General features: G+C 36.8%; 2 protein-coding genes across 9 annotated transcripts; one reads left to right on the top strand and one right to left on the bottom strand.

The window, feature by feature from the left end:
• Positions 1-7,558: 7,558 nt before the first annotated feature.
• On the bottom strand, positions 7,559-10,175 carry LOC141606067 (mitogen-activated protein kinase 4-like). 8 transcript variants are annotated; one of them, XM_074425093.1, is made up of 5 exons: positions 9,699-10,175; positions 8,823-8,906; positions 8,548-8,678; positions 8,092-8,371; positions 7,559-7,965 (listed from the first exon to the last, which is right to left on the bottom strand). In XM_074425093.1, exons 3-5 carry the CDS (start codon positions 8,596-8,598, stop codon positions 7,871-7,873), a joined length of 426 nt encoding a protein of 141 aa, XP_074281194.1. In that variant the 5' UTR covers positions 8,599-8,678; positions 8,823-8,906; positions 9,699-10,175; the 3' UTR covers positions 7,559-7,870. The 8 variants fall into 8 exon arrangements, with proteins under 8 accessions (XP_074281194.1, XP_074281185.1, XP_074281219.1 ...); XM_074425084.1 differs by adding an exon at positions 9,022-9,117 and having other exon boundaries at positions 8,548-8,906; XM_074425118.1 differs by lacking the exon at positions 8,823-8,906 and having other exon boundaries at positions 8,092-8,275.
• A 1,790-nt stretch (positions 10,176-11,965) lies between these two features.
• On the top strand, positions 11,966-13,270 carry LOC141647813 (protein FAR-RED IMPAIRED RESPONSE 1-like). Its single transcript, XM_074456157.1, has 2 exons — positions 11,966-12,034; positions 12,122-13,270. Exons 1-2 carry the CDS (start codon positions 11,966-11,968, stop codon positions 13,268-13,270), a joined length of 1,218 nt encoding a protein of 405 aa, XP_074312258.1.
• The last annotated feature ends 12,024 nt before the right edge of the window (positions 13,271-25,294 follow it).

Consider the following 25,294-nt stretch of genomic DNA (forward strand, 5'->3'; position numbering starts at 1 on the left):
ACTGTAAAGTATTACTTTCCCTCATGTATTCTTAAATATGAGATTTAAACATGTGATCATCATGATCTACAATTGTGATCGCATTATTGTCGGGGACACTCCAACATAATGACCAAACTCATATGATCTTATATATATATATATATATATATATATATATATATATATATATATATATATATATATATATATATATATATATATATATATATATATATATATATATATATAGAAATTGAATCGTGTGAGGCACCCTTCTTAGGGTGAGGCTGCCGGACCCATCTCCACCATCCGATAAAAACAAATGAATGCACCATATTGTGCCACGTCACGCTAATTAAAACCTCATGTTGCTCATTCCCCTAATTCTACAGTCATTCACTCATTTATTTTTTTCACTTTCTTCTTTCTCTCTCTTCGTCAACTTCATCTTCAACCTCCAGTTCTTCAATTTTTTGCTTCTCATCACCATTTTCGTCGCATTTCGGTCATCTTTGATGCCTACAACGCATTTCCGATCTATTATTTTTCGATGATGTTACCGAAGACTACCGTAATTCCTCTTATTTAATTTCGATTCTATGATTTCAGTTTCTTTGCATTGTTATTCGGTCGATTTCTGTTGTGTTTTTCGAAACGGTTGATTCTCTTATATAATCAGTCTTATTTAGCTTTAATTAAAGATATGAATATTATCAAAATTCTCTTAATTAATGTCCGATTATTTGAATTCGGTATTTTTTGCGTTGAGCTTTTATTTGTGTATTAGATTGTTAGTTTCTGAGATTCATCGTCGCGCGACGGTCCAACAGTGGCGGCGACAGTAACTATGAACTCGGCGAAGTACACCGTGACGCGCCGCTATACTTTTGTTAACTTCACCATGATGATTTTCTATTAACTTTACCATTGATGATCTACTTTTTTTATTGATACTAATTTCTGTATTCTAGGGTTTATTTATATAATTTGTGACTGTTGAGATTATTCGAGATATTTTGGAAGTAGCTAGGTTGGTTAATTGAGTGATGCTTGAGAGTTGTGATAGTTCTTGGAATCATATTTTTTTGCTTGGTAAAGCCAATAAAATTGTTTATGTTGAACACCTTCTTCATTTCATCCTTTGTTTTTAAAATTTATTTTTATCTATTTTAGCATTTAGTTTTTACGTGTTCACTTTCGTTTGTTGAGTGAATTTTCGTTATTGACTGATCTCTTGCTTTGGATTTTGATATAAGTCGACACAACTTTGTGATTCACAAAATCATGTCCTAAATACACAAAAGAAAGACCCGGTTTCACAAAATTGGTTCCTAGATTCACAAAGTTAAGTCCAACATTCGAAAGATAATCCCCAAGTCACAAAATCAAGTCCAAGATTTACAAGATTAGGTCCAGGGTTAATAAAATTAGGTTCAGGATTCACAAGATTAGCTCCAAGATTCACAAGATTATGTCCAAGATTCACAAAATTGGGTTCAGAGTTCACAAGATCAGGCCCGAGATTTATAAGATTAGGTCCAAGGTTCACAAAATAAGGTTCAAACATAGACCTGATTTTGTGAAACCTGGACTTGATTTTGTGAAGCTTGGAGTATATTATGTGAACCCTAGACCTGATTATGTGAAACCTGATTTTGGCAAACATAGACCCGATTTTGTGAAACCTGGACTTGATTTTGTGAAGTTTGGACTAGATTAGGTGAACCCTAGACCTGATTTTGTGAAACTTGATTTTGTCAAACTTAGGCTTGATTTTGTGAAATATATACTTCATTTTACTCGTATTAGACATGTTGATTTGAACAGGGAAAGAAGCAAATGTGTTTATGGTTAATCTTACTCGTATTAGACATGTTGCCTAATTGATCAAGTTGTGGAGCTAATAAGTTGAGAACCGTCTCTGTGTTAAAAACGGATGCGGAAAAGGAGTATTTCCGAGAGTCCCGGAGATATTGAGTAATGTTTTTCCTATTGTTGTTTGTTGTTGTTGTTCTATGGAGGGTAGAGGTATCCATAACCAGAAGAGTCACGGTAACTGTTCAATGGAGGTAACAAGGAGTATAATTTACGAGTTTGTTGTATTTTGTGAACTCCGATACAAACTGACTCGGCCTAAATGATATGTTTGGCTGGTATGCAATATGCTCCATAGGATCCCTGTAAAAATGTTGATGTTGGCAACATGGCCCAAGGTCTTTTTCCTGACAGTGGCATTATTAAGGCTTCAATATGATGTTGTGAACTAGGGAACATGTGTTGAAACTAAGCTAGCATGTCAATAATTTGTTATAACTTACAATCATTCATCCAAATGGAAAACTTCTCAAGAAAGTTTGATTTTGGATTTCCCTACATGGCTTTAACTAGTACGGAGTACAAATTCTCATTTTGTGAAATAACTATATGAGGTTGATGTATCATGTTTCATGTGTTTGTTTTTTGTTGATGCACAATTACTGTTTGTACTTATCATCTATTAGCTCAAAAGGTAGAGCATTGTGCTATTGCGCAAGGTGTGGGTTCGAGTCCCACATAGATGAACAAATATAAATATACGATTATAATATATTTATCAATGCTAATATATGTCCAATGTCACTTGTTTATGTGTTAGATTCACAAAATCGGGTCTAGGATTCACGAAATTATGTCCAGGGTTCACAAAACCATGAAGTAATTTGGTGAGGCCGGCCGCCTCTCCATAATTAACGGCCTCACCGGATCCGGCCTCTCTCTCTCTCTCTCTCTCTCTCTCTATATATATATATATATATATATATATATATATATATATATATATGTATAGAATCAGGATCAGGATCTCGTGCGAACTAAATTAGGGTGCGAACTGTACGAACTGACTTAAAATACAAAACACAGCTATACAAACACACGCGCTTAATTTAATTCCCATGTTACCTTTTCTCTCTCCAAAGTCAAAACCAAATTACCAAACCCCGACGTCCCTCGCTCTTAACGTTGTTGGAGCTCAGTCTTGAACCTTGCCGGAGACCACTGCAACTCCATCACCGTCGTTCGTTTCATCAACTTATCTTAGACTCCGGCCGGTGCCGCACCCCACCACCACAATTAGAGTTATTTTTAGCTAAAATAGATTATATTTGACTCAAAATCTTCTAAAAATGTCATTAGTGCGGTTAGTTTTTTTAAAATTCTTCTTCATATTCCATAGATCTATGAACTAAATCACAATTTTTAACACAAAAAATGAGAAAAAAGTGAGATCTATGGTGGATAGATGTTGGACAGAGTTTGTGATGTGACTCATATTTGAGCACATTTAGTCCCCGAATTAACCTCGTTCCCATGCTTTCTAGCACATATTTGGGTCATTTCTTATCTTTAGTTTCCCATTTTGCATATTCTTTGAGGTTTTGTGTCCTTGGTAGGAAAGGATTGCTAACCTTGCATTTATGAGGTGAAATGGAGCTAAATTGATCGCATCTAATGACCAAGCATCAAAGAGAAGACCGACACTAGAGGCCTAAGTAGATAAATAAAGTGAAATAGGCAATGATGAAAAGATCCTTACATCCCCAACACGATCCTTGTGGATTTTTAAGGAGCCAAACAAGGGAACTACTCTGTCCAAGGATCCGAGCGGCCCGAGCATGATCCGAGCGTACCAAATTGCCAGGATCCGAGCGGCTTGATCCCAGGACGCGCGGACTGGAGAGCTATGATCCGAGCGTCCCCTCCCTGATCCGAGCGGATCTCAATGCAGAACAACCCGTGCCTCAGCATAGGATGAGCGGATCGTGGCAGGACTAGCAAGGAGGATCCGCGCATGTCCCTCGGGAGTAGTATTTCCTCAAGTTTTTCTTAGGGTCTTAATAGTCATTTAAGCCCTTAGTAACCCTAATCCTTGTACTTAATCATTAGTATAAATACCCCTTTTTACTACCTAGATTATCATCGAATCTTATCAACTCTTAATACTCTCTTAATCCTATCATAATTTAGTCTTAATTTAGTTGTAATACATTTCTCAATATTAATCACATCTTAATCTTTCCTTAATTTCTCTATTGTTCTTCCTTTTATTTGGGTAATTAGAAGATTATTTGGGTTTATTTGGAGGATTGACAACCTTCCATCAATCATCAAGTACTTCTATTATTCTTTGCTTTATTATTTGGATCATCTTCATAGGTATAATTCTTCTTTACCCTTGCTTAATTATTGTTAATCACTTTCATTTATTCATCGTGTTTTGCTTTGTTAGTATGATTGACAACCTTATTAGCATGCTAAACTTGATAATGAGTGAGTAGATCTTTAGCTAGGGTTAATGGGTAATTAGGGGAAACAAACATGGGGATTGATCTATGCTTAATCTAATATGTTCTCATAATTAATTTGCTTGCTTGTTGTGATTTCAACCTATGCACATGTTATGTTTGATGAAATGCGAGCCTATGAATCCTTGCATTTTTTTACCATCCCTTATCTTTTCAATGAGGCTTGTAAGATATAAACCAACTCGAGCCTCATTAGACCATGCATAGAGTTGAATAGGAAGAATTAAGTCGACTTGTAGGTGTTGTACACTCTAGACGACTCGGCTCCGGGACCCAAACCTTCCTAGGGATTGTAAGACATACACTAACTCGATCCCATCACAACAATAAGTGCTTGCATCTAATTGAGAACATGTTTGTATGATCTACTTCCATGAATCTCCTATGAACCCATGACACCCTAGTGCTTTTAATCATTTGTTTACAAACCTCTTTAATTTCTTTGCTTTGTTTTCATTACTTTACTTTCATTTTGTTGATTAGTTTAGATTACACATCACCTCAACCCAAATTGTGACACCCTAAGACATAGCTATTTACAATTGAGAATCCTACATCAATACCCGTCCCTTGGGATTCGACCTTTAATTACCTCTTTACTAAGAGTAGTTTGTGAAGTTAAAAATATTGTTTTGGTTGGTAGCTTTTGACGACGAGTTTGAACCGCACCAGTTTGTTATTCTGGAAGGAGGAAGGAGGTGGAGGCGATGGTACAGTGGTGTTACTGAGGGGTGGCGATATGGTATGTGGTGGGTTGTTGTGTGTTCAACGGATTAAATCCTCGACGGCAGAGAAGGAGAGGAGTGATGAAGTTCTGGGATAGGCGAGTATATTGACGGCGCAATCTAAAAAGATTATTGATGTCGCCGGCTCTGTTTAGGGCGGTGGGTGGTGTAGCAGGCGTAAGTGTGGGTGGGCTCTGGTGACGGTTTGTAGTGATCTGTGGTTGGAGGTGGGGTTAGTGGTATTTATACGGGCAACATAGATGTTGTTGTGGGAGCGGTGCTAGTAGCTGTGGTGATGATGGTGTTGGCGGTGACGGCAGTGGTGGTGATGTGGTGGTGAGCTTGGTGGAGAAGTGGATGCATATGATATTACGGTCGGACACCCATGGTATTACTACCGGAGACACAAGTTGATTTGTGTATCCCGTACTAATACCATGTGTATCTGGTATTAATATCATGTGTATCTGAGATAGTTTGTACGGTTAGTACAAGACCTTAGTTCGATCAAGTTGTGTCTCGAGTTGTTGAGTGCAGATGTTTCGGATACAGTGATAATTTTACGGAAGCATGAAGTTTCTTGCAATCTGTTTTCATACTTAAAATGTGCAAGGAATAAAATCTTAGACATATTAGGCATACTAAATTTGGTGGTAAACTGTATGAAAAGGAGCTTTGCTTCGCCTTTTTCAGTTTCCAGGCCAAAACTTAAACCTTCACAGAAGTTGAATGGGTTGATTGTACATCATCGTGAGTTCGTGACTTCAGAGGTGGATGTGGAAAAGGATACGAGTTACAGAGACAGAACAGAGGAGGTTAGGAGAAGCCACAAGTCACCAGTCCAACGACACAAGGTTGGAATTCCAAAAGATGCAATATTTGTTATCGTGATTGTCGATTGGAATTTGGAATTAAATATTTTAGCTTGATCACTTTTTATAAGCAGATACGCATATTAATTATGCTCGTGAGATGAAAATAGATGATAAAAATATGCAGTACTCGACTAAGACGAAAATTGATGATAAAATGTACGATGCACTAAATAAACAGGGCATGATAATTTGCATCTGACTACTGTTCTTTACTCTTCACAGACATAACTCAGCCCATGAACAGACCCGACTGGATCTACACAGAATTAGAATTGGCTCGAACTGTCTTCTAATACGTACATTTAAAAAAATCACCTAAACTCATGTTAAACATGATATAATCACAGAGATCGACTTTCGATTTCATAGGTTGATGACAAATTGAAGCCGAAAATAAAAATGAATATGTTTAAAGTTGAAGTGTTTGAGCAAATTGTACCCGAGTTTAGACACAACTTAAAGCATGGCGAGATCAAAATTAATACCACTTGACGTTAAATGAATACAATATAAATGGCAGAGGCAGACAATTTTTGTTGCTATTAGAAACGAATATCAAATTTATCTCATTTAACTCTAGAAATTAAGAACCAAGATACCAACAGCTACTTGGTACTTAGTACAAGTACTTTTAAGACCGTAATAAGCGTGAAACCGATCTAAACAACACGCATACCTAACACTAATTATTGTTCCATGCTAATTTGATGTATGTTGTTCAGACCGTATCAAATGCTAAATTTAGGATACCTGTCCCCTTGTTTGATCTCATTAAGGTTCTAGATACACTCGTTTAAGTTTTTAGATACGTACCTCTAGCTAGCTAGATACACTTCTTTTAAGTTTCTAGATACATCCCTCTCACTAGCTAGATACACTCCATTAAGTTTTTAGATACATACTTCCAACTAGCTAGATACACTTGTTTGAGTTGCTAGATACATTCCTGTAACGTTTTAGATACATACCTTTAACTAGCTAGATACATTCACTTAAATTGCTAGATACATACTTCTTACTAGCTAGATACACGTCTTTAAATTGCTATATACATCCCACTTAATACCGTAGGAGTCTAGGACCACTTCACATGAATCTTTCATACATTATTTTCCAGAAACAAGATTATACCACATGGTTCATTTGTAGCTTTGACGTCATCAGTATTTTTTTTTTGTCATCAAGGAGCATTCGATACTTTAGACAAGTATATACTAGTTGAGCAATCAAATGACCAAATCTTTTAAACAAGATTATAGCTCCATTAAATTCCATTGGCAGCCCATTTCAAAACCACCAAATACCAAGCACACCTCAGGCCAGCGCTTTCCACGAGCATCAACCACGGTCTACTCAAATTTGCTATTGGAAAGGTCGCAGGGGTTGTGGTGATGGTGGTGGTGTTGCAGTAGTGGCGGTGGGCGGTATAGTGCATGGTGGTGCGGTGGTAGGCAGTCATCATTTAAGTTTCGGCTTTGGATACGTACAATATGACGCTAGATACACATACGAGGAGCCCAGATACACAAATTGATTTGTGTGTCTGGGGTACTCATATGCGTATATGGGGGTAATAATATGCGTATATGAGCTTAATAATATGTGTATCTAAAGGTGAATAAACGACCGGGAGGGAAGGAAGTGTTGATCTTTTGCTCTTGATTGCAAGGACATACAAATAATGTTCTACGCCATAATACATTAAGTTGATTGCAAGGACATATAAAAAGCATAAATTTCTACCAAACCTACTACACAACACTCATTTTGTCCTTTTCTGAAGAAAACATTTATGGTTAATGTGCACACATTCTATAGTCTATAAATATAACTACAATAGGTACATGTTTCCGGTGTATAACAATTACTGAATGGCAGGGTCGGGGTTGCACCTCACCGACTCCCGCCAAATGAGATCCTTGATGTTTTCCTCTGTAAATGATGGCTATTGAAAATCAAAACTGAATGGATGAAGACAGATTGGTTCTTCATTTATGTCATGAAGAGGGGCTAAATATGGGTGAAAGAGCACCTCATTAACTGTACAAAATAAGAAAACCAGTATTATGTTGAAAACAGGTTATACTTTTCCATTAATATTCTGATGTGATTGGTCATGTTTGATAACAACTCGTATGACAAAAGTTAAGACAATGATGGTAATACCTGTTATGCGCTCAATAGGATCAAAGACGAGCATTCTCTCAAGTAAATCAACAGCTGCAGCAAATGTATTAGGAAATCTTATGGAGAACAGTTGCCTTGGATACTGAGGAAGCTGCTTGACATATTTACGAGCATTGTCTTTTCGAAAAAATCTTAAGCTGGAGTCGCCAAGTGCGCCAATAAGCTTCATAAGAACAAAATCCGTACAAACACAAAATGTCAGACTCCTCCATACTTGTTGCTGTATAAACCGGTTTTTACTGATGCACATCTTCGGCAGCTCCAAACATAAACATATGAATCTTTTAGCAGCTATCTAACATCAAAGATAAACCAGTGTAGAAAACTTCGGATTAAGCAAGTTTAACTATTTGGCGACGTCACAATGATCATAAGTGCAGCGCAATGTCTGATTTTAAGCAGCGGCCATCCCGAAAAAAAAAACAAGTAACTTACCTTAGTTATTAGTTTCAGCTGGTGAACATAGTGTTTGCCAGGGTGGATCATTCGGGTTCGAGAAGGGCCAATGGAACTTAGCAAATTTCTGATTGATTACTCGCTAATCACCATTGCTCTTGTATAGACCTCTGCATCACCATTGTTGCTCCAGCTTAGTTATGCAAGTAATGGTGCAAGTACAAGTAAACTATGGAGCAGATTTATATAGTGAAGTTAGAGTGTTGGTTGAGATATTTAGAATGTCAATTGCTGTACTATAGCTGCAGTTAAACCAATTATTAGAGTGAAGATAATTCCCCCTGCTGCTAAACCGGTTGTAAGACTGAAGGTGATTTCCCTTGTTGCTGAAAATCGCTCTGAAATCAGGAAAGTAACATCAAGAAAACCAGCGAAAATCAAGAAGAGTGGTAACACTGGCAAGACGAAGAAAGGTAAGGATACAAGAAACTATGATGTGCGCCACCGGAGTACCTTGAGAAAATACGGAAATTGAATGGTAGGAACTTTCAGCTGATTGAGCAGAAGCACTTGACAGTTTCAGATGTTAATTCGAATTTGGGCAGATTACTACTAAATCAAAAGAACTTAGTTATGATGAAATTCTTGAAAGACGGCGAAGAGAAAACCATAGGGATAGAGGATGGATATAAAAATCAGTTTTTAAAATCATCGATTACAGATACACAAGGTATTACTGTCGGATACACATGGTATTACTACTAGATACACAAATCGATTTGTGTATCTAATAGTAATACCGCGTGTATCCGGGATGCTATTTTGTGTATCCACATTCTAAAGAGTTATTCAGTATGTGCGGATACACATGGTATTACTTGTTTGTTGGTATAAGGGATGAGAGATTCGAAAGAATTTGCAGCAGAGTTGTATGATACATTGTCAAGTAGACGGAATGTGGACTCGTCAGGAGGGATTACAATCAATGAAATGAGAATGTTTTGGGAAGATATGACTAGCCAAGATATTGATGTCCGGTTGTAGATATTGAGATCCACATTTAAAGAAAAAGAACTGAAAAATCAAATAATTATACGCTTCTAGCAAATTAAATCAATTTAATGAAACATTCAAACAACCACCAACATTACTAAACCACATTTGTTTTCTAATTGTTAAGATCTACTAACCTGAAACTTAAGAATGAAACACATATCCCCTCGCCGTCATTGATCGCTCTTATCTCTCCAGAAATGGATCGATTGTGTGAGGTCGACGTCGCCGACAAAGTAGGTTCGGCGACAACAGAGTCAGTCACTGGTGGTGTTCTCCGGTGGTCCGATAAGCGATGGTGGTGAAAAGCCAAGGAAAATTAGAGGTCGTGGTGATCGAAGATACACACAAAATAAGAGATGTGCCGCCACTAGTCGTCGGTGATGCGCCGACACTAGTCGTCGGTGATGCGCCGACACTTGTCGTCGGTCATGCGCCGGCGTCGTTGTATCTTGCCGGCAGCGACGGCGACAGCAAGTGAGCATGAGTGATGTGAGAGGAGAGTGGATGGAGGTCGAGGGTGGGGTAGGGAATAAGAAAGGAAAAGGGTTAAGTTTGTAGAGTTTGTTTTTGCGCGAGATAGAGTAACAGTGTATATTAGCCTTAGTTCGTACGATTCGTATTGAAACTTGGTTCGTACGGGATCTCGCCCCTATATATATATATATAGGTAGGATCCGGTGAGAACGAACATTCGGTGAGAACGACTAACCAAAATATAAAATACCCCGTAATTAATAACAAAATACACTCTCACTTTGAAACTAACACAGTACCCGAAAACATTTCAATGTCATCTCCCATTATCTTCCACATTACCACCCATCACCTTCCATCACCGCCAATGGCCACCACCAGCAACACCGGAGAATCACCAGCGAACGTCCATGATGTCGGCGCAACTCCGGCGAGGCCAGTGAGCATCACTGCCCCAAACTTCCCGATTTTCTAAGCGTAAATTTGGATTCTCCTTCCTCCGATTATTGGCGTCGATGACCACCACCAGAAACCATGGCGATCATTCATGATTCTGGCACAACTCCATCACAAATCCACAAAATTCCAGATTTCCTGAAGCCTGGATCTAATGATCCTTCCTCTGATTTTGAGTTCTACATCCTCCAACCACCATCCCCTTTAACAACAATTAACCAACAATTACCACCACCCCTATGTGGTCGGTGACAACAACCCATCAGACTGTAGTGGCATGAGTTATCACTGCCGATGGTGTGCGAAATCAGTAGATTTCTTACCTGACTCGTTTGATCGAGCTCGGTTCCCAATGGGTCGATTAATGTATCTGGCTCCTAAATTGATGTATCTCAAACCAGTTTTGATGTATCTAGACTGTAATTTTGTGTACCTATTATAAGATATATTAAAATAGTGGTTAGATACATCAAATATTTGCGTACATACGTCAAAATAGATGTAAAACCATCGAAAAGGAGGAGTTCATGTAGAGGCATGAGTTATCACTGACGATGGTGTGCGAGAGTCACCATAGGAGTTCGTCAGATATTAATTGGTGTCCGGCGAAGGGAAGAACAGTGAGAGTAAAAAAGGAAATGGGTTATCGTTGAACTCAAGACGGTGACGTAGTTGTTGCCGTCGGTTGAAGGAGACACTCGTGTTGGGTGTGACGGTCGTGAAGGGAAAAGGTATCACCGGTGTCGTAGCCAATTCGTTGGAGTTGCCGGCGGTGTCGAGGTGGTGCCATCGGGAAGTCAGGATGTCGGTGATGTGAGGTGTGAGAGAGGATGAGTGGTAAGTCTGTTAAGTGGTGTGGGGATTTTTTTGTATTAAACAAGGACCATTAGATTAATGTTAATCCTATGGTTGGTGATTGTTCTCACCGAGTGTTCGTTCTCACCGGATCCTAAATCTATATATATATATATATATATATATATATATATATATATATAGAGAGAGAGAGAGAGAGAGAGAGAGAGAGAGAGAGAGAGAGAGAGAGGTGGGATCAGGTGAGAACGAACACTCGGTGCAAACGGTGAGAACGAACTATAACCAATGGATTAACTAAAATCGTACGGCTGAATCTCGATGTCAACGCATACAAAAATTCCGTATTACTTACTCTGACTTTTCTCACCAAATATCTAACACATCAATTAAAAAAAAAAAAAAAAAAAAAAATTGCGATTATCGATCAATAACCCAGAATTTCAACGAAAATTTATTCAATCGACCAACTTTTTGACGGAATTGATGTAAGTTTTCGCTAAAACTACTGATTGTTGTCATGAACACATATAAGACGATATTTGCTCCTTTTACGGGGGTTGACAATCACAAAAAATGTGTGACTTTTGCAGCAGGGCTTTTAAGAAATGAGTCTGATGACGGTTTTGCATGGCTATTCGAATCTTTTTTTACCGCAATGGGTGGCAAGTATCCTAAATGCATAATTACTGACCAGGATGCCGGCATAAAGGCAGGGGTTAAGAAAGTATTCAAGGACAAAACTCATCATAGGTATTGTATGTGGCACATTATGAAAAAAACTACATGATAAGATCGGCTCTACGCTTTATAGAAAACAAACTTCATGAAAGAGTTATGTGCGTGTGTATGGGCAGAAGACATTGAGGCGGCTGAGTTTGAGGAACGGTGGTGTTCTGTTATATCTTTATACGGGTTAACCGAACATGAATGGCTAACTTCGATGTTTGACATGAGAGCTTCCTGGATCCCAGCATATTTCAGAAATTTGTTTTTGGGTGGACTAATGAGGACCACATCTAGATCTGAGTCCGAAAATAGCTTTTTCGGAAATTTCATGAATCCAAACTTAACATTGGTGGAGTTTCTGATGAGATTTGAAAGTGCTATGGACGCTCAAAGATGGAAACAGTCAAAATTAATTGCCGATTCAAAAAATTCTTTCCCTAGTCTAGAAACACCTCACCCTTTGGAGAAGCACGCTTCTGTGTTTTACACTCCGGTCATATTTGCTGAATTTCAGGTCGAGTGGAACGCTGCCTGTTTTACTTGTGGGGTTAACGTTTTAGGGGTTAATACATCAGACAACATTCCCATCCATGATCGTGAGAGAAATAAGGTATATTATGTTGGATTTATTCCTGATGGAGTGAAGTTAAGCTGCTCATGCAAAAAATTTGAGAGGCATGGTATCCTGTGCCGACATGCTCTCTATGTGTTGAAGGAACAAGGATTTGAAAAAGTGCCCAACAATTATTTGCTAGGTAGATGGAGCAAATTGGCTCTATGTCAGCTACTTTGTGGTAATTTGCTTGAAACCTTGAATGAAGATTGCAGTGCTTTAGAGGTTCAGAAAATCAAGCTTGGCAACCTATGGTCTGAATTATTCTTCTGTGTGACAATAGCAGAACAGAAGCCGGAGTGTATCGACGAGTTAATGGACCTACTTAAAGGTTTCAAGGACAAGATGATCTTAGAAAGTAGCCCGTCTGAATGTAGCAGTGGTGTCACATGTGAAAAGTCCAGAAACAAAAATAAAGAGCTTGAAATGTTGTTAGGTACAAAGATACCGACTGAAGTTACAGTCTTAAATCCTATACAATCAAAAACTAAGGGATCTGGAAAACGATTGGTATCCCAAAAGGATAAAGCTGTGCAAGAACATAAGAAAGCGCCTAGAAAATGTAATGCTTGTGGTGAATTAGGTTTCCATGATAGTCGGAATTGCCCCGGGAGAGCATGAAGAGCATGAAGTTCTGATTTGGTAAAAATACTACTTTTGTTAGACCATAGTTGGGAAATATACAACTCTGACTAATTATGATTAAAAATTTAGCTTTAATTTTGTTAGACCACAGTTGGTGAATTTGGAAGGCTTTGATCCAGGTTTGAGGAATTGAAGGGAAAGCAGATGGATATTGCAGACAAAAAAAGGAGGAATATAAAGAGAATAGTAATCAAGATAAAGGAATGCACACACAGTGAAAATCCGGAGTTACGCCTTTTTTTTTCGTGAATTTACACAAGTGAACTGGTATAACTACAAAAATTTTATATGGAACAAACATTTTTTGTCGTAGATTTGTGAACATCATAATTTTGGTACGGCCCAAACCATATTTTTATTTAAAAGGTGTAACTGCGACTCGTATTTGTCAATAAAATACTAATGTTCTCCAATGTTTGTATTTTACGTATCTGGAACTATAATTGATGCGCGTCAGAGTTAAGATGGCGTACCTTCCTGAAAATATCATCGAATCAAATATTATGTAAATTACCCTGTAAGACCATGGTTGAAGACATGTACGGTAGTAATATTAATTCTCGAAGAAGTGGTGAAATCGACCGTCATACATTTTTGGAATCTTGTAACAGTTTGGTGACGATACTGTTTGATACGAAGTTGAATTTGTGAAATCCTTTAACTGATGAACAAACAGTTGTTCAAGTGGGAGTAAATATCGTACTTGAGCGTAAAAGTGATTTTGATGTATCTGTAGATATAATCGATGTGTGTCAGTTGTAATATGGCGTAACTATTAACGTAAATCCTGCATTCCAGTTTTAAGCCAGCATTCGTCAAATGAACCAAGGCCAGAATTACGCCTTGTTATCTCCTAACGTATTTAAAACAAAAACGTCAACCAAGAAACTGGAGTGTGTAACCATACTTGCACATTGCCAACTCCAATTAATATGGATTATCCAAAATGATAACTAGCAAATTGTCATAAAAATCGGTCCACTTGACACAGCTCTTGAACAATTTCAGATTACATTTTTCAGTACACCCCTAAACAAAAGATATTACAACACAACCCTAAGAGGTTTGCACAATCACACATTCCGACAAATCGGGCACACTCCTTGATTGCTTGGTTCCACACTTCTGCCTGCCAGGGATCACCTCACTCAAAAGATCTACATAGCAAATGATGGGACGACAACATAAGTATATGGTCAGAAGAAAAAATAACATCACATAGCTGTTAATATAGGCGGAAACATAAGTCTATAGACGGAAGAAAAATGATCGTGGGGAAACAAAATGAATAGATAATACCGTTCGCTGATTTTCTTGCCATCGTAATAAGGTGACCGCAACTTCCTTCCTATATGCAGCCATAGTCTATGTATCAACTTTGATGTTATAAATGATCTCCAACAAAATATTAAACACGCCAAAAGGTAAAGAAAAATAAAAAATAAAAAGTTTTAAGTGGAATAAACCTTGTAATAGTTCGCAGCTTCCCACTTAGATCTGTCACGACCAGCTTCTAACCACTTGAGTACATAAACACCGCAATCATGCCTTCACAAGCATACCACAAAAATAGCCAATTAAAATTCTGAGTGGCTAACGTCAGGCAACAAGCTATATAAAAAGATATGAACTTACAAGTTTGGCTGCTGTGGAACTTTCCGATTTTCAAATTCAGATAGCGGAACACTTAGAAAGTGCTTGTACCCTCTCAAACGGCATAAAATCTGGATGACATTATTAACCTACACCAAGGAGAATAAATTTAATCTGAAAAGGTTTAGAGTTAAATAGAAGGAAAATACTAAAAAAAAGAAGTTAACATATAATAGTGTGTACCACTTCAGCAGCAATCTCCAAATCAGCCTGGGGATCCTTAGAACGTAACGAGTTAAGGACGTAGTTCTTCATTTCCAAGTCACACACACAAAGAAACCAGTGATCCTTTTCGATGATGGGAATAAAAATTTGTATCACAATATAAAAAGACACATAAGTTGACTTAACGGAAAGCAACCTTCTCGTACCAGTTTTGATAGCACTTTAATAACTACATGAATGATTAAATGCGTGCCCCATATTATATGCTGAAGAAAACAGTAGTGGTCTTACAACTTTTACACCCGTCCCATCCTTTGGCATGTATGCAGAGGTTTTAATGTAGTTGCGACCAAGCGTTTTGTCTCGAACTGGGTTAAGATGCTACATTGAACAGTACAACGCAGATAATTATTACAAACGAAGGAAAATTGAAAAAAAAAATGAAGAAAAAAAGAAATTTCCAGATATTGTTTATTGAGGTACAACAAAAAAGGGGATGCTCACACGTGCAGTTGTTGGAATATACAACAAATCCGGAGAGAGTATAGTTGAATATACACCAAACATGTCAATTACCTGCATTTGTTCCATGAATGCTGTTATGTGTTGTGTAACATGGAAAGAGACAAGTCATAACATATAAAATAAGAGTACCATATCAGCAACCCATTTCCGAGGTCTCAAAGAGGACATGCATTCTTTTGTTAATTGCCCGAAGTTTGTCTGAACTACGACGTCACTGAAATAAACGCAGTATAGTGAGTATGTGGTAATAAAACTTGACACACTGGTTATTAAATAATTTCAATAATTCAAAATGTTAGTATAAGAATATGATTACTATTTAGCTGCATCTCCATTTGACGGTGAGAACACATAATTCAAAAGATGCAAATTAGAGTAGTTAACTTCTTCTTCAACAGCTTGTTTTCTTAAAAAGAAATGGAAAGGATATAATTAGTTGGTGTAAAGTAAAACATTAACAATCCAAAAAAGTTTTTACAAAAAAAAGGTCTGCTTACCCAGTTTTGATGTTGAGACGCCTTGCAGATATCACCACTTGGTTCGACAGTTCGTTCTGATCGCATGTGAGGATAGCAAAACAGTACTTCAGCTTCTGTCTAAAAAGAACTTTGTCAACTGCAGCTTCTGTCCTGGTCTGCGTGGTGAAAGGCATATAACTATCAGTATGGTTGATGTATCTACTGAATTGGTTAGCGTGTGGGAAGAGGAACGGACACTTCTTACATTTACGACTTGCGTTTTGAGGGCTTGACGACAGCCTGCATATGTCTCCATGTAACACATCTGGTAAATGCAGTTATCCACATCATCGATCATGTGCAGTTTGGGCACAAATTCTTCACATTTAAAAAATTGAACTGTCCCAAATCTGGTTGATTTGGCAGTCATTTCACACCGAATAAAATCCCTCTAAAAGAAAGACATCAGGCTAATGTCACAAAACATGGAAGGATAACTTCAATCCGGACAATGGAAACTGACAATGAAACTTTGTCAAGTATAAAGGGCAGTAAGAACAAATACACACCACCATCCGGACAGATCCAGTGAAATTCAAACTTTGAGGCCGCTTTGGGTGGATAACTTCAATCGTTCGGGACATGAAGTTGACACAGATCAGGAACGGCTCGGGGAGTGTGAATGGAAAGAACATCTGGGTTTGAAAAAACACAAGGGTACCTTAGTTAAAACAACCAGCCAAAAATTAAACATTCTACTAGAAATGAAACGAAAATGAGAGAGACTCACTAGTTTCAGTTGATCATAATCAGTGCCGTCTTCACATATAATTCCCTACAAATAATACACGACAGAATCGTTGAGACCCAAATAGTACATTACAAGCCGATAAAAGGGGATTATATGCCAACACCACTTTAAGTCGATAATAAAAATAAATATCTACAAATGAGTGTCTTACATTGGGAGTAACAAAAGCGTATAAACGCAAAGGGGATGAGGCCGCTTTTAACTCCTATTTCTTGTTTAAAAGATGACCCCGTGCATTGATTACATTTGCAGATATCTTCATGCTTACGATCAAAGACTTTAAGTCGCATCGTCTTAATTGAAAATACTGATTTCTGAACAATACATCGCTGAAAATATGAACACATGTAGGTACATTGATTAGTTCTATAAATATGATTGTTGAGGTGATAGGTAAGCTAAAAAAGAAAAAAACATAAATGTGTATACAGAATATGCAAACTTACCTATCATCCAAACCATCCCGGAATACTAGCTCAGAAACATCTTTCTCAGCTTGGCTCAAGTCAGAAAGCATGGATATGTTCCTTACCACAAAAGGCGATTTCAATACATCTGGAACAACTATGTCCCTCTTGCTATGTGGTTTGGCCTCTTCTTGAACTGGGAGAGCAGAGATGATCGGACGGGTCTGAATTGAAGTAGGTGCTGATGGGGGGAATTAACAGTTGGAGTAGGATGATCGTATGTACCAGCTGATTCAGATTTTTCCTGAGATTCAAAAAGGTTGAAGGTGGGATACTCGGGAGCAACACGTTGTTTCTTTGGAAGAGGCTCATTAACGGGGTCCTTGTTAAACGCATTACTTAACTCGAAAAGAGCTTCCAGGAAGGTTGGGTCATCCCAACATGGGTCATCACCTGTACCCCCTGTTGTAGATGTCACCCGGGCACCGTGAACTTTCGTATCTGCCATATTCACCGTAGTAGCCTTAACCTGAGCACCGTCTAATCCATTAGACACATTTAACCGTTGGGCAGCACCAGATGTAACATTGCACGTGTCAGTGCGCGCATCATCACTGTGATCTCTCTTAGTCCCAACTTCTCCATCAGATTTGCTGGGTGGTGTTAATTGAAACCCACCCATCAAAGAATCTGCCATTGCAGACAGCTACCCGACAATTACAGATTGTGGCATTATAATTTTAGCGCTATTGATCGCTTCTGAAAAGTTCTCGAATGCACGAGCAAGAGCTTTCCCTGCCTGGACCATGTTGTCAATACAAACACTGATACGCGATCGTTTGTCAGACACATTAGGATGAACTTGCTCAGGCACATTGTCAGATGGAATGGTGGGTTCCACATACCCTTCTCCAAAACATCCTGGCTGCTTCTCCAACCGGTTTTCAATAAAACCAGCACCAAACCAATTAGCCTGCGCCTTTTCTTGAGATATACGAAATGAAATATCCTCCTTGGTCCACGTGCATAACGTTGGAAACACACGTTCAACCTTTCTCGACTTGAAAACCACCCTATCAAGGTAAATAAAGATCAGCACCATTATAGGACCTTTGAACGTTTTCGGACGACCACCGTTTTCTTCACGTAATTTATCAGTCCGCCATTGTCTGACATTATCAATTAAGTTGTTCCGGGTAAAGTCGCACCATTTTAGGGTTGGTATGATTGAGACATCACCAAGGCACTTGAGAATTCTGAGGCTTGGCACATTACCCTTGACACCCATTAGGAAGGAAGACACTATGAAAACGATAAAATTTCGTTTGAAGTGTTCACCACCTTGCCGTTGCTCAGCCATCTTAGTCAAGATATGGGTATACTTAATTTTTTTGATACCATCATATTGGGACTTCCATGCCTCAAGCAGTTCCATAAACTGTTCGGTCTGCTTAAACTTAGTCGCTTGTTCAATCGTAACCTGACCCAAAGGTAGACCTGTGATGAGATGGACATCTTCGTCCCGGATAGGGAGTTGGTTGTTTAAGAGGGAGGACGTAAATGGGTCAAACTCTGACACAAGCCGAGGGCTAGCCGCCCAGAATCATGTCAGTCTTAAGGCATAGTAAACCACCGAAACCCATCTCTTGAATGTCTGAAATTTGCATGTCAGAAAGCCCACAGTTTATGAACTGAAGGAGGGAGTTAGGACTCATCCTAGTTTTTAAAACCGGGAAAGAATCTTTGGAGGAACAACCAGCCTGGTTCGTATCTATGCCAGTTGCCACTTGTTGTTTGCTTGTGCCAGATGCTTCGATTGCTAACTTGCCTGATATGGGCCTCTTCATTATTACCCTTGTTCAGAAAAAAATGTAACCACACGTATCATTAGTGTACCCAACAACCAAATACGTGTACCTATACATATGTAATAATATATTGGCAAGGAACAAAATAAGAAAGGACGAATTCAAAATTATACATACAATGCATATTTTAAATAGTTTGTATGTTGTAATCTCTAGGGGGATCAAAGTTAAAGATTGTAGAATACAGGTGTGGGTCCTAATAAAGTCATGGTAGTTCACTACCCACAAACAGACGGACCTGCAATCTAGATAAGAATACCTATAACCGGTTAAGATGCATATAGTGACAAAAGAGTACTTAAATGTATAAAACCAGTGTATTGTATGTCGGTACGCCGGAACGGCACCTTAAACATAGAGCCAATAAATATACATATCATTTCACAACCTAATGATAGGAGTGTACATAGTAACTATATAAGCGTGCCTATAACCCGATATAACGTATCTAGCAACAACAAGAGCTCTCGAAGTGTTTAGAAAACAAAGAAACACAATATATGCCACAAATAATTTATTCATACTAATATCATCATAACACACACCGAAGATATGACACATTAATCAAAATGGGGTAGTAGCTGATAGTTTATTTGAATAACACATAGCGAATCACAACCTAATGACAGGAGTGTACCTAGTAACTATATAAGCGTACCTATAACCCGGTATAACGTACCTAACGACAACAGGAGCCCCCTAAGTGTTGAGAAACAAAGAATCTCAAAATATGACACAGAAAAGTTATTCATATTAATATCATCATAACACACTCCGAAAATACAACATATCAAACATAAATAGGTGCTAATTAAACGTATCTAGAAGCTGTTGAAGCGTAATCAAATGCACAAAGGCACCATACGTACCTACATGACGGAATCACAAAGAAATCCACCAAAAAATAGTTATGGTCACATTTTTATGTTGTTTATTTGTTTGATTGTTGAACTCTTAGTCATAACAACAGACTCAGATTATTCATGACGTTGAGAAACGTAACACCAGTACTGAGATCGGCAACGACTTACGGTCAGAGACAACAAAAAACACGAGCTGATAACTAACATTATGCGAAATCGATGGAAATAAAATTATGAACGAAAAACAAAAAGCAATCAGTAAAACAGCAGCGAATACACAACAAAAAGTATAAATAAATCATACGAAACTAGACTGAAAATGAACTTAAACACGAAAACAGCAACATTGCCTAGATAACGAATACTCAACGAAAACGCAACAAAATTAGTCCTAACAAGATAGGAAACACATTAAATCTCACATCAAATAAAGTCAAACTGAAATGCTGTGAAATCAACATAACTAGGGTTACATGCAAGACGATTTTTCAAGCAACAAAGGTGAAATAACTGCTGGCATACACAAATTGAATGAATATATCACACAAAGAAAAATCAAATTGATGAAGAAATACAATACCTAACTGAAGAAATATAGACGACGATGCACCTTAATTGAAAAGCAACCGGAATCACCAGAACGTAATTCATGTACAAATGAAATCAAAAATATAAACATAAACAGAAACGAAATTAAAAAATCAATTAATCGCAAAACAGCCGATATATTACCTAATCGCAAAAACGCCTGACGATAACACACACAACTGAACCTGCATCATTGATTTCAAGCACAAGGAAGTAAAATAAGGGAAATAATTAAGCTCATCTACAAAATAATCGAAGAAATCGAGCTAAACAACTAGAAATTATGATCAATTTAAACCAAAAATACTTACAAATTTGAAAGAAATGTGACAATAGAAGATGATAGAATTAAACAGATGAAGAAGATTAATCGTTGTCCATTATCATCGTCGTTCGATCACCGTAATTTGACGAAATGCTTAATTTGGGGGGAAAATTAGGGTTCTGTTAAGTGGAGAGAGAAAGAGGACGGTAAAAATGAGAGGAGAGAGAAAGAGATTGGGAAAAAATGACGATAAAAACGTGATAATAATCCGTGTAATAATTTTAAGGGTTCCCTAATTTAAATAATTATTACTAATACTATAGGTCGTTCTCACCGTTTGCACCGAGTGTTCGTTCTCACCCGATCCTAAATCTATATATATATACATATAGGGTAGAATTCCGGTGAGAACAGGGCTTATCGTGAGAGCCGTGAGAACAGCTCTCAACCGTCCATCAAATAAGACTGACGGCTGAGATTAGACGCGCGCTTCTCTTAAAATTTCACGGAAAACAAAAAATAAGACAGTACATGTCAGCAATATCAAGCCTACGTAACAAAATCAAACCACACGAAACAAAATCAATCGATTTCATCATTAATCCTTCCTTAATTTGTAAATTTGTTTATTCATCATCAATTGCTGTGTTCGAAGCGCAAATCAGAGTCAATTTGTTCAAACTTTTGCATTCATCAGCTATTCAGTTATTTCAAGATCAAAACTTTGTAAGAAAAATCGGAATTGATTTCGTCATTCATCTGGAATTATTGTTTTCTACAGTTAATATTGAGGTATGTTCATTCAATGTTATTTAATTCCTTTCTGAATCGTTGTTGAATTGATTTTATGATGATGTTAAAGTTGAATTTAATCAAATTCAACTTAATTTCGGATTTGATAAAATTTAGTTAACTAGATTTAATGTACAGAACCACAAAAACATTAATTTTATAATGAAAAGTGTTAAATTAGGGTTTATAGTTTGTTTGTTTGATTTTAGGAGGATGATAAATGCAAATGTACTTTGTGGTGAGAAAAAATGTACTAAAAATAATGAGAAAGGAAAAGTGTGCAATTTGAAGTAACTGAAAAGTAATTTTGCATGTAAAAATAATGTGTTGTGTTGTGTTGTACACGTTTCATAAGGAAATGTCCAATCAGTCTTAGTGAAATGTGCATTATATATAATAAGGATGTGCAAGTAATTATTACCTTTTGCAAGTGGTCTTGCAACTGTTCAATATGTCAAATGACGGTTTGTAACTTGCTTAAGTGGTGAAAAGACACAACTATTCACATTAATTTGAATATTAATTCTAAATGTACATTATATTAATTATAAAAAAACATGTTCCATCCAATAAATTGTCCACTATCTATATTCATAATTTGCATTTTCTGATAATTAGGTGCAACTAAAATATCATTAAGCACTGTTTGGAAAATGTACATTATATTATATTTAAAGGTACATTAAATTATTTAAAAAAGAACATGGAACATTATTTGGAAAATAAATGTGCTTTCAGTTTAATTCAAATGTCCATTACGTATTTTTATAGTGTGCATATACTGTTTTATGCAAGAGATTTAACTAACATAGATAACTTCACCCAATTTATTAATTACCATGATTATGTTTGTGGCAGTTGAAAAGACACAACTGTTCACAGAATTTAATATCTTATACTCAATTAATCCACTATATAAACCAAAGAGTACACAATTACTTTTCCATCCTACCTTCATTTCTAAAACCTTTTCCAATAACCAAAACTTTTAATCTCTTCAGAAATGTATTTAATTTTCTTAAAAAAAAAAAACAATGGACTACTCAAAATGCACGATAGTTGCCTACAAGAATGATGCTCACAAACAAAGTTTCATGGACCATTATTGGGAATGGAAAGTAAGCCAGTTTTCTTCAAACTGGTTTGATGGAAATAACATTCCTGTGGAGATGGATGTACCATCTCACAGTAGTCCTTTACATTATTTCCTTACTACTCGGCCTTTGCTCCGAATTTTGTTTGAGCGACTTGGGAGGGAGGAAAAGAAAAACATGGTCATGGTGTGCAAGGGCTGGTCAAAGTGGTTCCTTATAGGGAGGGAGCCGGAGGTAAAGGAAAGGGATTATTACCGAGGCGCGATTCGGGGACAGAAAAAATGGTATAATCACATCACAAAGGATCATCGGCTCCTTGAAAGATTCTGCCTTTGCACGACTATGTCTAGTCGTGCGAAAATAATTAGACATCATAAACAACAAGCACGACAATTTAAAAACCGAAGAGAAGAATATGAAATTGAGGAGCGATCGTGATGAGGGTTATTATGACTCATTTTTAGATTAGTTTAGAAATATATTAAGTTAATTTTCTAGTTTATTGTTATTTTGTATTATCTTGTGTTTTTTTTTTTCAGTATAAGCCTTAGTAGGCTTTATCATTTTGAAAGCCTTAAATGGCTTTTGTAAATATTTTACTAATATTAATGAAATAGTATTGTGTCTATTTGTTTGTTTACTCTTATTAGCATTCAATACATTTTATATATGCTCTATCAAAATGGACAACAATATTGGCTATGAACATTAGCAGTAAAATAAATGTTCCTTTAAAGGCATGATAATGGACATTCGAAGGAATACATTATATATGAACCTTTATTTGTACGAAATAACTTGCTTATGTGTTGAAAAGACGCAATTATTCACATAAATTTGAATATTACTTCTAAATGTACATTATATTAATTATAAAAAAACATGTTCCATAAAATACATTGTCAACTATCTATATTCGTAATTTGCATTTTCTGATAATTAGGTACAACTAAAATATCATTAAGCACTGTTTGGAAAATTTACATTATATTATATTTAAAGGTACATTAAATTATTTAAAAAAGAACATGGAACATTATTTGGAAAATAAATGTGAATTCAGTTTAATTCAAATGTCCATTACGTATTTTCATAATGTGCATATACTGTTTTATGCAATAGATTAAAGTAACATAGATAACTTCACCCAATTTATTAATTACCATGATTATGTTTGTGTCAGTTGAAAAGACACAACTGTTCACAAAATTTAATCTCTTATAATCAATTAATCCACTATATAAACCCAAGAGTACACAACTAGTTTTCCATCCTACCTTTTCCAATAACCAAAACTTTTAATCTCTTCGGAAAAGTACTTAATTTTCTTTAAAAAAAAACAATGGACTACTCAAAATGCACGATAGTTCCCTACAAGAATGATGCTTACAAACAAAATTTCATGGCCCATTGTAGGGAATGGAAAGTAAGCCAGTTTTCTTCAAACTGGTTTGATGGAGATGACATTTCTGTGGAGATGGATGTACCATCTCCCAGTCGTCCTTTACATCATTTTCTTACTACTCAGGCATTCCTCCGGATTTTGTTTGAGCGACTTGGGAGGGAAGAAAAGAGAAACATGGCCATGGTGTGCAAGGGCTGGTAAAAGTGGTTCCTTTTAGGGACGGAGCCAGAGGTAAAGGAGAGGGATTATTACCGAGGCGCGGTTCACGGAAATGAAAATGGTGTAATAACTATCACAAAGAATTATCGGCTCCTTGACAGATTCTGCATCTGCACGACTATGTCTAGTCGTGCAGAAATAATTAGACATCACAAAAGACAAGAACGACAATTTCCAAAGCAAAGAGAAGAAGAATATGAAATTGAGGAACAGTCTGGGGATGAGGGTTATTATGACTCCGACTGTTAGATTAGTTTAGAAATATGTTGTGTTATCTTGTGTTTATGGTTATTAGGTATTATCTTGTGTTTTTTTTTTCAGTATAAGCTTTAGTAGGCTTTACCATTTTGAAAGCCTGAAATGGCTTTTGTAAATATTTTTCTAATATTAATGAAATAATATTATGACTATTTCTTTGTTTAATGTCATTAGCATTCAATACATTATATATATGCTATATCAAAATGGACAACAATATTTCCTATGAACATTAGCAGTAAAATAAATGTTCCTTTAAAGGCATGATAATGGACATTCGCAGGAATACATTATATATGAACCTTTATTTGTACGAAATAAATTGCCAATCTTTGTAGAGCATATTAGAATTGGATTACTGCATTATTGATGCAATAATATTCAATATACTTACTTACTTAACTCTTGTTGAACCGGACAATGAGTACAAGTGATGCAACTACGTCTTCTTCTATAAATAACACTTTAAAACACCAAGAACAAGAATTGAAACATTAAATGCACTCCAAGACATTCCATTCTGTCAGTGGAAAAGAAACCTAAAGTAGGACAAGTATTCAAAACGCTAGAATCAGCAGAGTTATTCTACAAAGAATATTGTACAATCTGTGGGTTTACGCCAAGACTTG

Source organism: Silene latifolia, chromosome 1 (assembly GCF_048544455.1).
Source record: "Silene latifolia isolate original U9 population chromosome 1, ASM4854445v1, whole genome shotgun sequence".
Classification (NCBI taxonomy): Eukaryota; Viridiplantae; Streptophyta; class Magnoliopsida; order Caryophyllales; family Caryophyllaceae; genus Silene; species Silene latifolia.

Bases quoted from the DNA above. Each gene is read 5' to 3' on its own strand.
- LOC141606067 (XM_074425102.1), bottom strand. From the start codon at position 8,598: ATGATCCACCCTGGCAAACACTATGTTCACCAGCTGAAACTAATAACT. The intron at 8,372-8,547 runs GTAAGTTACTTG...TTATGTTTGGAG, and splicing joins AGCTGAAACTAATAACTAAG to CTGCCGAAGATGTGCATCAG. The intron at 7,966-8,091 runs GTATTACCATCA...TATTTTGTACAG, and splicing joins TCCTATTGAGCGCATAACAG to TTAATGAGGTGCTCTTTCAC.
- LOC141647813 (XM_074456157.1), top strand. From the start codon at position 11,966: ATGGGTGGCAAGTATCCTAAATGCATAATTACTGACCAGGATGCCGGC. The intron at 12,035-12,121 runs GTATTCAAGGAC...TACGCTTTATAG, and splicing joins TAAAGGCAGGGGTTAAGAAA to AAAACAAACTTCATGAAAGA.